This window comes from Chinchilla lanigera, unplaced genomic scaffold, assembly GCF_000276665.1.
Source record: "Chinchilla lanigera isolate Chin_1 unplaced genomic scaffold, ChiLan1.0 scaffold00051, whole genome shotgun sequence".
In the NCBI taxonomy this organism is placed as follows: Eukaryota; Metazoa; Chordata; class Mammalia; order Rodentia; family Chinchillidae; genus Chinchilla; species Chinchilla lanigera.
Window position 1 is genome coordinate 520,970 of NW_004955452.1, and position 11,635 is coordinate 532,604.

General features: G+C 51.6%; 1 protein-coding gene across 1 annotated transcript; it reads right to left on the reverse strand.

Annotated features, from left to right (window-relative positions):
• Nucleotides 1-1,344: 1,344 nt before the first annotated feature.
• On the reverse strand, nt 1,345-5,126 carry Pla2g2e (phospholipase A2, group IIE). Its single transcript, XM_005394667.2, has 5 exons — nt 5,052-5,126; nt 4,714-4,786; nt 3,796-3,934; nt 3,501-3,607; nt 1,345-1,611 (listed from the first exon to the last, which is right to left on the reverse strand). Exons 1-5 carry the CDS (start codon nt 5,079-5,081, stop codon nt 1,439-1,441), a joined length of 522 nt encoding a protein of 173 aa, XP_005394724.2. The 5' UTR covers nt 5,082-5,126; the 3' UTR covers nt 1,345-1,438.
• Nucleotides 5,127-11,635: the final 6,509 nt, after the last annotated feature.

The window sequence follows — 11,635 nt, forward strand, 5'->3', positions numbered from 1 at the left end:
ATCCTAAGGTGGTTGCAAGGTATTCTTTTGGTGATCTCTCAGCATGTTTGTTACTGAAAATGCAAACCCAGAAGTTTCCCTAGCCCACAAGCACACTGCCTGGTCCATGGAAGGAAACCCAGGGGTAAGACGAATTTAGGTTTCTGCCTTATGTAGGATGGACACCAGAGGGCGCCTCAGGACCACATTTCCGGACAAACAGGCATCATGCTTATCCTCCATGCAAGCCATTTTGCTCTGACACCGCCTTCCAGGGACTGGAGTCACAGCAGCAAAAGCACACACACATGTCCATTCCCAACTTCATTTGTTAGCACAGAGCTTCTTTGCCTTCTGAAGTTCACGACAAAGCATCCCTTTGACTTCTTAGTCTCACTGTAGTGTACAGGTTGTAAAAAGGGTGAGGGGAATCCATGTTTACTGGGCTTGGACTGTGAGCTTGGGCCAGCACAGTGCATTTGAACATCCTTTATCTCATTAAATAGGTTCATCCTGATCCTGTAGGATGGCATCTGCATCTTGTAGCTGGTGGAGATGCTGTACCCTGGCTTTAGGGGTAAAATCGGCTGAAGCTCATTGCTTCTAGGGTAGGCTGTGTGCCTCCTGGTGGGAATCCTTGAGTGAGCCTGTGATGTTAAGCCCTTTCCTCCGTGCTGTCAGGAGTCTGGCCCAGCTGCGTCTGCTCACAGCTGACCTTCCCTATACATCTGCTCTCTCCAAGGTGAGAACTGTAGAACATTAGTGGCTGATGCCACTTTTCTGGAGAAACGAAGGACCTGGGATGAGGGTACCCCCTCCATAGGACATCCCCTCTCTGACCCCCAGATGCCTGTCATTGACAAAGGAGTTTGGGTGAGATAGATCTGGAGCTACTTTTCCCTCTAAAGCAGTTTTTGCCAGTGGGGGTGTTCTGAGGCCTGATGACAGTGAGGACAATATTTTTAGGTTGATATTTTTCGCGCTTTTCACATTAAACCATATGGCCAGAAATAGTCCTCCCAGAAATTGCCATGATTATCTTGGATAAAAGAGTGTGGAAACTTAGAGAAAAAGAGTCACAGACACGGACGGTTGTTGCAGGCAGGGGCCATCGTGCCAGCTTTGTTTCCGCTGTGTTCCAGTGTCTAGTGTGGGGCTGGCACAAGGTAGGTGCTCAAAATGCGAATGAATGAATGAATCTGTAGGCACTAAATCCTAGGGTGTGAGAATCTGAGGATCGAAGAATATTAGGGAAATTATAGGGAAACATTATCCACTTATTCCTAGGGGTGGGTTAGTGAATTTTGTGGGTGCCAGAGGATCCCATGGCTCCTGGGGCTCTTCCGGGGAAGAAAGGGTGGCCCAGGAAGCCAGGGCCTGGGAGCTCTGTGGGAGAGGTTTGCAGGAAGGGAATTCTCCAGAGGGAGGGCTTTGGTTCCAAGCTTGCCCTGGCCTGGGACTACAACAGCCTGAACCTGGGCCGCCGAGACGGGCAGGGTGGGGTGGGCCCTGTGCACAGCTTGTTGGGGTAATTGACGTATTTGCGGTCGAAGGTGTCCAGGTTCTGGCGAAAGCAGAGCGCAGCCCTCTTGTCACACTCGCAGGTCTGCTTCTGGCAAGCGGTTCTGCCGCCTGGAGGGGACAAGGCAAGTCAGGGACTGAGGGTGGAGGATCAGGCCTCCTGCTCTCCGGCACAGATGGGGCGGCTCCTGGATGCTTGGGGGTCCATGCTCTTGACTCCATCAGCCACCCCCACACTGATGGGAGCCCCTGCTGTTGGGGGAGCATGTCAGGGATGGCTGAGAGGCAAAGACATGGCGTGGGAGGGCCTGGGGGCCCAGGATACCGAGATGGCCAGAAGTTTGCCCCTATGTCCTTCCTTCCTCGTCCCAGCACACTGGATGGCCCTTCGCTCTCTCCTGCATGGAGATTACTCACTGTCGCCTGACCCTGCCCAGGTGGGTTTCTAGGCCACCCCTTTCCCTGTGATGGTGCACTGTGGCCATAAGCAGAGGAAAGCTAAGAAATGTAGCAATCATCCCCCAGACGGCCTGTAGGAGCCCCCGAGGGGCCTGTGTCCAGGTTGGGGCTGTTAGGCCAAGCGGAGGCCTACTCGGGACCTCTGTCTGTCCCATCAGAGTGGATAGAGCCTATTTTTCTGCCTATACCCAGCCTGGGAATCAGACTATCCCCTTCTGCCTTCCCTAAAACCAGCTGGCATCAGTGCTGCAGGTGCCCGGCTCCTGAAGGACAGCTCTTTTCTCTGCTGCAGCTGCCTCTCTGTCCAGAGTGAGTCTGGTGCCCTTTTTTCCCACAAAGACATCTCCCTGTCCAGAGGGGTCCTGCTGCTTCACTTCCCGCCTGAGGAAGCGCCTCAGTTCCCACAGGATTCTGCCCAGTCCTACTTCAGTGGGACTCAGAGGGGAAGGGGTTTGGCGTTCTAACAGCCTCTTTGGGGATTCTCACCAGCAGCTGAACTGAGCTGGGGAAGTGGGCATGATCATCTCCATTTTATAGCTGAGGAGGTAGACACCTTCTAGGGGCTGTCACCTGTCCAAAGTCACACGCTGGGCAGAAGGTGAAGCCCAGAGAAGAACCCAGACCCTGTGTCTCATCTACCTGACACCTCCCTCCACTCATTCACTCAGCACCATCTTAACAGCTGATTGTCCCAAACTTGCATGACCCCCCAGCAATGGGGAGCTCACTACCTAACAAAGCTGCCCTGCTGAGCGGAGCACGGCAGAAACAAGGAGCTCTGAGTCAGCTTTGCCTCGTCTGACTTCCCAGGGCCTTCTCTGCACCCCACACCTGCTGCGCCCTGCCCTCCCTCCAGGCTGCGCTTGACTTTACAGCAGGAAGAAGGCCTGGTCCTTTGATCTGCACACCCCCCTCACACACTCTCTTGGTGGAGGCTGCTTCCCGAGTCGGGCCCCAGAGGAAAGCTAATTGGTCCAAATGGGCACTGGATATGGCAGAGTGGAGGAAAATGGGCCCAGTCTGACAGCCCTAGTAGGGAAGCCAGCCCTTGGGAACAGTTCCAAATTTAAGTTCCAGTTGGCTCCATCCTGGGGATGGCTGTGAGTCCAGCTGCTGTGGATGTGGCTCAACTTGGCCACCTTTGTGTCTTCCCCAGAGTGGAGCTGGGCGGTGTCTCTTAGTGGGAGGAGGCACTGGGTTGAGGCGGGGTGGGGGCCACAGTGAAGGGGGCCACGGGGTCCTCCAGCACCAGTGCCCAGTGGGCGTCTGGATGGATGGGTCAGGCTCTCTACTCTTTTTTTTTTTTTTTTGGTCTGGACTGGAGATCAAACCTAGGCCCTTGTGCATGCCAGGCAAGAACTCTACCACTGAGCCACATCCCTAGCCCACGTCCTCTCTGCTCCTTTATGATGATGGGAAACATGTCTCCAGCCCAGGTTCTGGCCCTGACAAGGTCAAAGGTCATTGTCAGGAGGGGCTTCCTGTCTCACACTGCAGCCCACCCCACCCAGATCTGCGTCACTCCAGGGCTCTTCTCTTACCACAGACGATGGTATCCCGGCTGACAGAGAAGAGATACTTCTCCATTTTGGGTTCACAGCCCAGATTCTTCACACGCCCATAGCAGCAGTCGTGAGCATGGCAGCACCTGTGGGGTGACAGTCAACTTGCAGGGGCCTGTGAGCCAGGCCAGGCTGGAGCCGGGGCTGCCCAGGGCCCAAAGGGGCTTAAAGGGGAGGGTCAGTCTCTGCGTCCAGACGTCCTCAGGCCCTCCCTCCTCCTGGGCCGCTCCAGCCCTTCCTCTGCCCAGGGGGCCCCTGCTGGCCACTTCCTCACCAATCCGTCTTGTCCACAGGCCAGCGGGAGCCACCGAGGCCACAATAGCAGCCATAGTCGTTGTACTGCAGCGCTGCCTTCCCCGTCATCTTTTCGATCATAATCCCAAACTGGACCAGGTTCCCGCTGGCCACAGCCACTGTGGGGGGGAGGGCAGAGGGCAGAGGCCAGCATTTCTCTCAGGACCACCGAACAGCTCCTCCGGGGTCCCACCCTGAAGTCTCCTCAGATCGAATCCCAGGCACCTCACCTGTCCAGCTAAGGTCTCCACAAAGCACCCAACTACCAATAAGAGTGACAGGGAGTGATACCTCAGATGGCACCCTTTGCACTTTAATCCCTTCGTCCCCACCCCACCATGTCCCTGTCACCCATGGCACCTGCCCCCCAGCTGTCTCCCAGAATATCACGCACTCGCCCCTTCTGGGGCCTTCTCATTGGCTATTCAAACCTCTCCCAGACAATCATTATCTTCTCCCCAGCTGTTGGCCCCTGTCTCCCCCCAGATCTCACCAGACACCACTGGACATATTTCCTAACCACCTTAATGAATCTCCCTGAATCCCTCAGGGTCTTTCTGATTCTGATGGGGGTGGGGGGTGTCCACCGAGGCAGGTGGGGCCAGAAATGGAAGCCAGGGTGAGGGAGGAGCCCTGTGTGTACGGCTGGGGTCCCTCCACCCCCTGTCCTATGCCCCCTCTTCTCAGGCTGCATTCTCCTCGTCTCCCTCCCCTCTCCTGTAGCATTGCCAGTTTAGGCCAAACTGGCCTCAGGATCACCCCGGTTGGTGGCATGAAGAAGGTGACCTTTGGCATTTTGTACCCATGACACCCTCTGTAGAGCCAGGCTCAGGGATGTCCAGGGTGCTTGGGGTTGCCAGATGGGGTGGGGCTGGGGGAGGTCCCAGAGGTCACTTACCCAGGATGCAAAGGAAGGTCAGGACAGGGGGAGGTTTCATCCTGCAGGGGAGGTGAGCAGGGGGCAGACGAGCCTGCAGCAGTGGAAGGAAGGGAGCAGGGTCGCCTCTGATCTCAGGGCACCTCCCAGTTAGTTAAATACCCATGTCCTGTCCACTCCCCGTCATTAACCCTTGAGTGCCCAGTGATGCAATGATTCTTCCAGGCCTGACAATTTGGCCAAATCCCCAGGGGAGGGGCCAAGCTGGGGCTTGTGGGCCCTGCTTCCAGGCTGCGTGGCAGTGAGGGTGGGGCCCATCCCATGGGTCTCTTCCTTCTTGTACACTTCCTATTACCTACCGCTTCCAGAATCACCTTCCTAACTCCCATAGACTGCGCTGGGGGCCAGTGGCTGTGCTGTACTTTTCATTCTTGGTATCTCTTCCTCGGTCCTATTTTGCCAGTTCATCAACTGAGACCCAGAGAGGTGGGGCGACTTCAGTTCTTCCAGCCTGGGTGGGCCCGTACCGAGCCTGTCATTTTCCATGGTTCTACTGGGCAGAACCGGAGGCAAGATGTCCTCCCCTGCCTTCCCTGCTCCCGACCTGCAACTGGGATAACTTGACCATCCACTTCTGTCACTGTTCAGGGTTTGTGAGCTGCTGAGTCTGTGGCCAATCCTGGTTCTTCTGCTTGTTACGTGGCCTTGGGCAGGTCCTTTCTTTGCTTAGAATCTCAGTTTTCCTGTCTGCGTTATGAGGATGGGAGGCCTTGCCTCCCTCCAGCCACTAAACAGCTGGCCTTCTCTGAGTATGCACCAGGCACAGTGCCAGCCCTCTCCCCCAGGATCTCAGCAAGCCTTCAACACCTTCCCGTTCTCCAAGGAAGACACTGGAGCACGTGCCTAAGTAAATAGTGAGCCGCAATCTGGGCTTGGGTATCCCAAAGGATTTACCCAGGAAGGATAAAGGACCTACCAGGCAAAGAACGCACAGTGCCTAGCACCCATGAAACACTGGGGTGCCCTCCAAAATCTTCTAATTTCTTACAAAATCAGAAGAACAATGAGTATAAGCCAGCCTGGGTTATATTTGTCTTTACATTAACAAAGTTGTAAAATTTAAGCTTTAATTTTTTTTTTTTTTTAAGCTGGAGGAAAGGCCTATGCAGGAGAAGTATCCAAGGCTCACGATAGAGGTCATGCTGAGTCTCGGGGCGGAACCTGGCTTCTGGCCCTGATTTGGGGCCTGGTTCAGCCTTCTTTCTGGGCGGGGAGTCCTGGGAGCAGTCAGTGGCTGGGACTCCCAGGAAGGAATTCAGACACAAAGTGCGCTGGCCAGAGGCTGGAGCTCCTGGGGAGATCTCGCAGTGGAGTCTGGCAGGGAGGACTGAGCTACACAGATCGGATCTCTGGGCCTCAATTTGGGCTTAAAGCTCAGTAAACAGGCTGTGCATGGTTCCTCAGCCCTGCCTCCTGCCCCACCCGTTCGCAGCTGCTAATGGCTCCCCTGGGCCTCTTGCTGTGTTCTTGCCCTGCTAGAGGGAAGATTGGGGGCAGGCGACCAGAGAGGGAAGTCTATCTGGCCCGAAGCACCCAGCAGCCATGAGTCATGGTCTCCTGGGAGTGGGGGCTGCTCTTTGTTCACCGTTTCCTTTTGATTTTAATGAGGGCAGCTCCTGGCAGCCCCTGGCTCCTGGCCTGGGTCACCAGAGCCCAAACACTGAGTCACTGAGGATCTGCCTCCTAAACACTTGAAAATTAGCTTTGGTTCTCAGCGAGGTTTGGCTCACAGCCGTTCCTGCTGCAGCAGGGCTGTTCCCCAGGGAGAACGAGGTGTCGAACACAATCGCCTTTGTGACCCATTTTAAGGAGGGGGCCTGGTGAGCCCCTGCAGGTCTGTACCTCTGGCAGAAAAAGCAAGGATGTTGGCCAGAGCCCGGTGGGGGTAACACAGCAATGACAAGACTGTTACGCTGCAGTATTGGTAGAACGCGGGCCTGGAGGACGGCTTTAGGCATCTGGGAAAGGTCATCAGCAGGATGGTTCTCACACCATCAGTGCAGTGTGGCAGAAAGCATCAGCTAGGGCGGGTGTCAGCCCCTCCACTTAGGGGCTGTGTGACCACGACCCAACCCATCACTGTCCTAAGCCCAAATCCATCATTCATAAAATGAAGATGATTAAACTGACAGGTCAGGGTGATAGACCAGACAGAAAGAAAATGAGAGGTGGAAAACGCTTGGCAGGAGGCCTTGCCCACAGCAGGAACCTGTAAATACCATGTCCCTTCCTTCCTTCCGCCCTTACCAGGCCACAGAAAATGCATCTGCTGTCCCTGAACTCAAAGCACTTACCCTTACTGGGGAACAGCATGCAGCGGGGCCAGGGCTGCCACCATTTCGGTAGGATTGTTAGCCCCATTTGACAGATGGGAGTGTGGAGGCGATTGGGGGAGACAAGCAGGGGTGCTGGGGATGATGGGTGGAAGTGACGGGGGGTGATGGATGGAGTAGCTGGCATGGAAGCGGGGGTGGAGACTGGGGTAGAGGTGAGTGGATGGAGCAGAGACCAGGCTCTCAGCACTGTCTTTTTTTCTTTTGATATGAATATGTCTCTTTAAGCTTAGTTGTCTCGTTGTCATCATCATCATCATCATCACCATCGTCCTAATAATAAAAATGACAAAAACAAATGACTACCATTTGCTAATGGGACACGCCTCTCATTTACTAAGTTCCTGCAATGGTGAGGACACTGTGCCAAGAGCTCTAATCTTCTCATTGCTTCTCGTTACGGCCTTCTGTGGCTCCCCTCAGAACTTTAAGGATCCTACAAACTATAAATCCTGGAAGAATTAATTGCTCACTTGGTCAGTAAACTAGTTGAGGACGTACTATGTGCTGGGGCTACAATGCAGGGCAAGACCAAGGGTGGTTTCCTATTGGCTGAAATCAGTGAAGATTGGAGGTAGGGGAGGTTTCTGACACGGTCAGATCAAGACTCTGGCTCTGTTTCCTTCGCAGCTCTTTCCGTCTTGCTTCTTCCCAGTCTCACCTTTGTCCGTGAGCTGACTTCTGTCATGGGTGGAAGATGGCTGGCTGCATGTACCAGTAGGGCCTTCTTCCGCTTCCTCATTTCCACTGGGGAAAACAGGAAGCAAAGTTTCCCAGCTATCACACAAAGTTTTCTGCTCTGTTCTAGAGGACCAGGCTGGCCTGACTTTTGTTGCAAAGGGAGGAGGAGATGGAAGCTGATTGTCTTGTCCTTTAAGGCCCACCCTTGAACCTGGGGAAGGGGAAATATGTCACTCAGCTGCACAATAGCTACACAGTATGGAAGGAATGGCTTCTCAAGTTAGCATCCAGGTTCTGTTAATCCAAGGATTAAGAGGGTGAAAAGTTGCTGCAGAAAGGACCAGAGCATCGGAACGTGTCCCTTTCACTTTTATGTTTGCAGAAACAAGAGTATTTTTTTTTTTTTTTTGAGACAGGGTCTTGTTACGCAGTTCAGGCTGGTCTTGAGCTCACTTTGTAGCCCAGGCTAGTCTCAAACTCACAAAAATCCTCCTGCCTCAGCCTCCCGAGTGCTGGGATTACAAGCGTGCACCACCACGCCCAGCCCAACAAGAGCATTTCTAGAACCACCTTTAGAAAAGTCCAGAATGACTATTAAAGTGAAGGTGGGGAAGGAGAATGCTCACTTTTGTGATGTAGGGGAGAAAAGCTAAATCCAAACCAATTCAGTAAAAGTGTGGAGCTCAAACTATATATACTACTCCCAGAGAAAAGTCCAGAAGAATCTCAACTAGGTTTGGGCAGCACTAGAGAACTAGCTTTTCTGTAAGCTTCAGATTCTTAATCCAGAAATATGAGTTTTGCCATCATAAGTTGTTGAAAGGTATCTAAGTGACGATCAGAAAGCCGGCAGAAGAAGAATGGACCATAGTGCCTCTGGGACAGCCAGAACACACAACAAATGGTTGATTCCCTTATACAAAGAGAAGCAACAAACTGGAAGAAAACCTAGCAAGATAAGATACACAAAACAAGGAACTCAAAACCAAAGCAAACCAGCGCAGGTGTTCCCAGAAAATCTTACCACACAAATAGAAAAGCTGCCAGAAGTCAGAGAGAAACTGCCAGGATAGTAGCAAGTGCTCCCCTCCCACCGAGTGGCCTGGAGATGCTCAAAACAGGTGCACATTACTGGTTACCAAGTCTTGACACCATGAGACAAGAATTCAACACATTCAGTTTGGCAAACTTTTATGTTTCCAACATTGTGTTAACTGAGAAGATGAGAAACTTCCGTGCTGATTTCAGTGGGCTCAGACAAGCGATGTGTGTGTGTTGGTAGTGGAGATGTGGTGTGGAGCACCTGAGCGTCACAGAGGAGGGGACAATTACTTCTTCCTGGGAAACCTTGAAATGGAGCTGTGGAGAGGAGCTGTCACCAGAGCTGCAGCCTTTAAGGATGATGAGGGTTCAGTCGATGGTCAGTAGGGATGTACAGTGGGAACCATGGCCAGCCATGTCCAGTCCTCTGAATATCTTTGTTTTCCTCTGTGCAGCGTCCTTGTTCTTTCCTTTGATATCACCACCTTGGTCTTTGGGATAAAATCTCTCGTTCTATACGAACAGCTCCAATCACAACGAAGCCCCACCCCAAAGGTGGCCACATGACCCAAGTCAGCCAATCAGACACTCTCCTGGCACTATCTGTCTTCAGCAGAGTTTGTATTAGTTTAAGGCAGATGGGGCAGAGCTCTTCTATCTTTGGCATCCAAAAGAAACTATCTGAGGTGCTGCTACCGAGATTCCCTGAGTCTTGTCATTCTCAAGGCATGGTGGATCGGGTCCTCCTTCATTTCACAAACCACTGAGCTTTCTTTCACCACTTTTTTTGTTTCACTAGCCAAAATAAATTGCTGTAGCGTCAGCTTGTAATCCCATCACTCTGGGAAGCTCAGACAGGAGGACTGCAAGTCTGAGGCCAGCCAGGACAACTTAGTGGGACCCTGTCTCAAAAAGGCTGAGGATGCATCTCAGTACAAAAGTCTGGGGTCAGTCCCTGGTACTGAAAACAAAATTGCTATAGCTTGCAGCCCAAAGAACCAGTTGGTATGGAATTGGTACCAGGATGAGGGTTGCAGACAATAAGCCCAAAAGGAAAGAAGAAATCTGACACAGGTTACGGGGAAGACATAGTGCAGTGACTTGGCACAGTTACTGCTCATGGTATCACAGCTGCTAAACAGCCACCTGCTCACCAAGGGCAAAGCTTGGTGGAGTTAGTGGTGACTGCCAGAGAGAGGCCTCTTGGTGATGTTACTGTACCAGCAGCAATCCTTTCTAGGTTCTTCCTGTCCCATTCAAAGAATTGGACAACTGGTGAATGTGGAGGTTTAATGTTTCTTTAGGGCAAAAGAAGGAGGAAAAGAAATGCAAAAGAATTGCTTCAGAAGAAAAATGCTGTGAAGGAAAAAGAGAAGATTCACCCTGCATGCAGGGCAGGCTCTGCTGCAAGAACAAGGGGCGGTGGTGGTGAAGTTAACAGCTGCTGTCTTTTCTATCTTCTTTCTGATGTCAGATCTAAGCTATCCCATCAAAATTCCACTGAGTCTTGTGCCAAAAGATTAGTATCAGGTGCAAGGCTTGCCTCACGCCTGTGAAGATCCCAGGCCAGAAGAACTGTAGAAAGCAGTTCCTGATTGGTATCAGATGCAGAGCCCAGGCGCTGTCCTCTGCATGTGTCCTCAATGTCCACGGTTAACAAATCTTCGTGATTGACAGGTCATGCCTGATTGCCCAGCCACTTTGTCATGCCCTTGTCTCCTGCCTTGGTGAGATGGTTCCTTTGACGACATCAGGTGAATGAAAGAGGGAAATACTTGTCATCCTTGGCACCATTACATTTAGCATTTGTTTATTTCTCCTGTTCTTCCCTAATAGCATGTGGTTCCTTGAGGGAAGGGACCTTATTCACTGCTCTCACTCCAGCCCCTAGAACAATGCCTGGCACAGAATAGGTACATAAGCATTTGGTGAGCAAATGCATGTGTGAATGAAGAACAAACTCAAGCTTAGAATTTCTAGAATGAAAAACAGCAGAGTTACCCCTGAAAAAAAATATGGAGGGAATTTGTTGATTTATACTTCTAAAAATCAGGGGATAAATTATGGGAATAAATTTGGAGGGCCTTCTACCAAGAATGAGATTGGGATCAAGTTGAATTTATTACTATGAGCATCCTGGCTCAAGATTCTGCCGCTCAGTGTGGGCAGTTCCTGTGAGTTAAATGTTGCCTCGGCCGGGAAATTCAAATGCTGGTCTACTTCCCATGACGTGGAAAGCCGGACTCCAATTCCTCTCCTACTGGCCTCACTTCAAGAAAGAGGTTGGTGTGGGGAGCATTATAGTTCTTTGAAGAAGCTTGTTTTGGGCTTCTCTTTATTAGCTGAGAATGAAAGTGAGGGGCACTGCAGCGGAGATTCTTTCTGTAGGGCTGAGGGATACTGAAGTCGGCCCAAACAGCCAAGCAGGAGGCGGCATTCTCCAGGGGTATAATTGGTGCAGTCACTGTGGATGTGACCATCAGATCCTGGAGCCTGGGCTGCTCCACATAGGAATAATTATAACTGAAATGGGCAACAACGAACTGAGGTCTATTACATGAATACACAGAACCTCAACTTTAGTGGTGTTCTCCAGAGTCCAGGTCTGAGATCTGTCAGCATATTTCCTCTTCGTTAAAATGAAAATCAGACTGGCATCAAATTCTCATCAGGTGCAGCTGCACTCATCCGCAGACACTGTTTTTTCATGGTCAGAACCAAAAGTTTTTTTACTTTATGCCCTCACCTGAGCCTCACCTGAACTTACCATCTTTTGTTGTTGGACTACATCCTTGGGTAATTTCTACAAAAAAAAAAAAAAAAAAAAA

Coding starts and splice junctions, on each gene's coding strand:
- Pla2g2e (XM_005394667.2), bottom strand. CDS start 5,081: ATGGGAGTTAGGAAGGTGATTCTGGAAGCG. Junction 4,787..5,051: donor GGAAGGTGATTCTGGAAGCG/GTAGGTAATAGG, acceptor CCACTGCTGCAG/GCTCGTCTGCCCCCTGCTCA. Junction 3,935..4,713: donor GACCTTCCTTTGCATCCTGG/GTAAGTGACCTC, acceptor TCCCCCCCACAG/TGGCTGTGGCCAGCGGGAAC.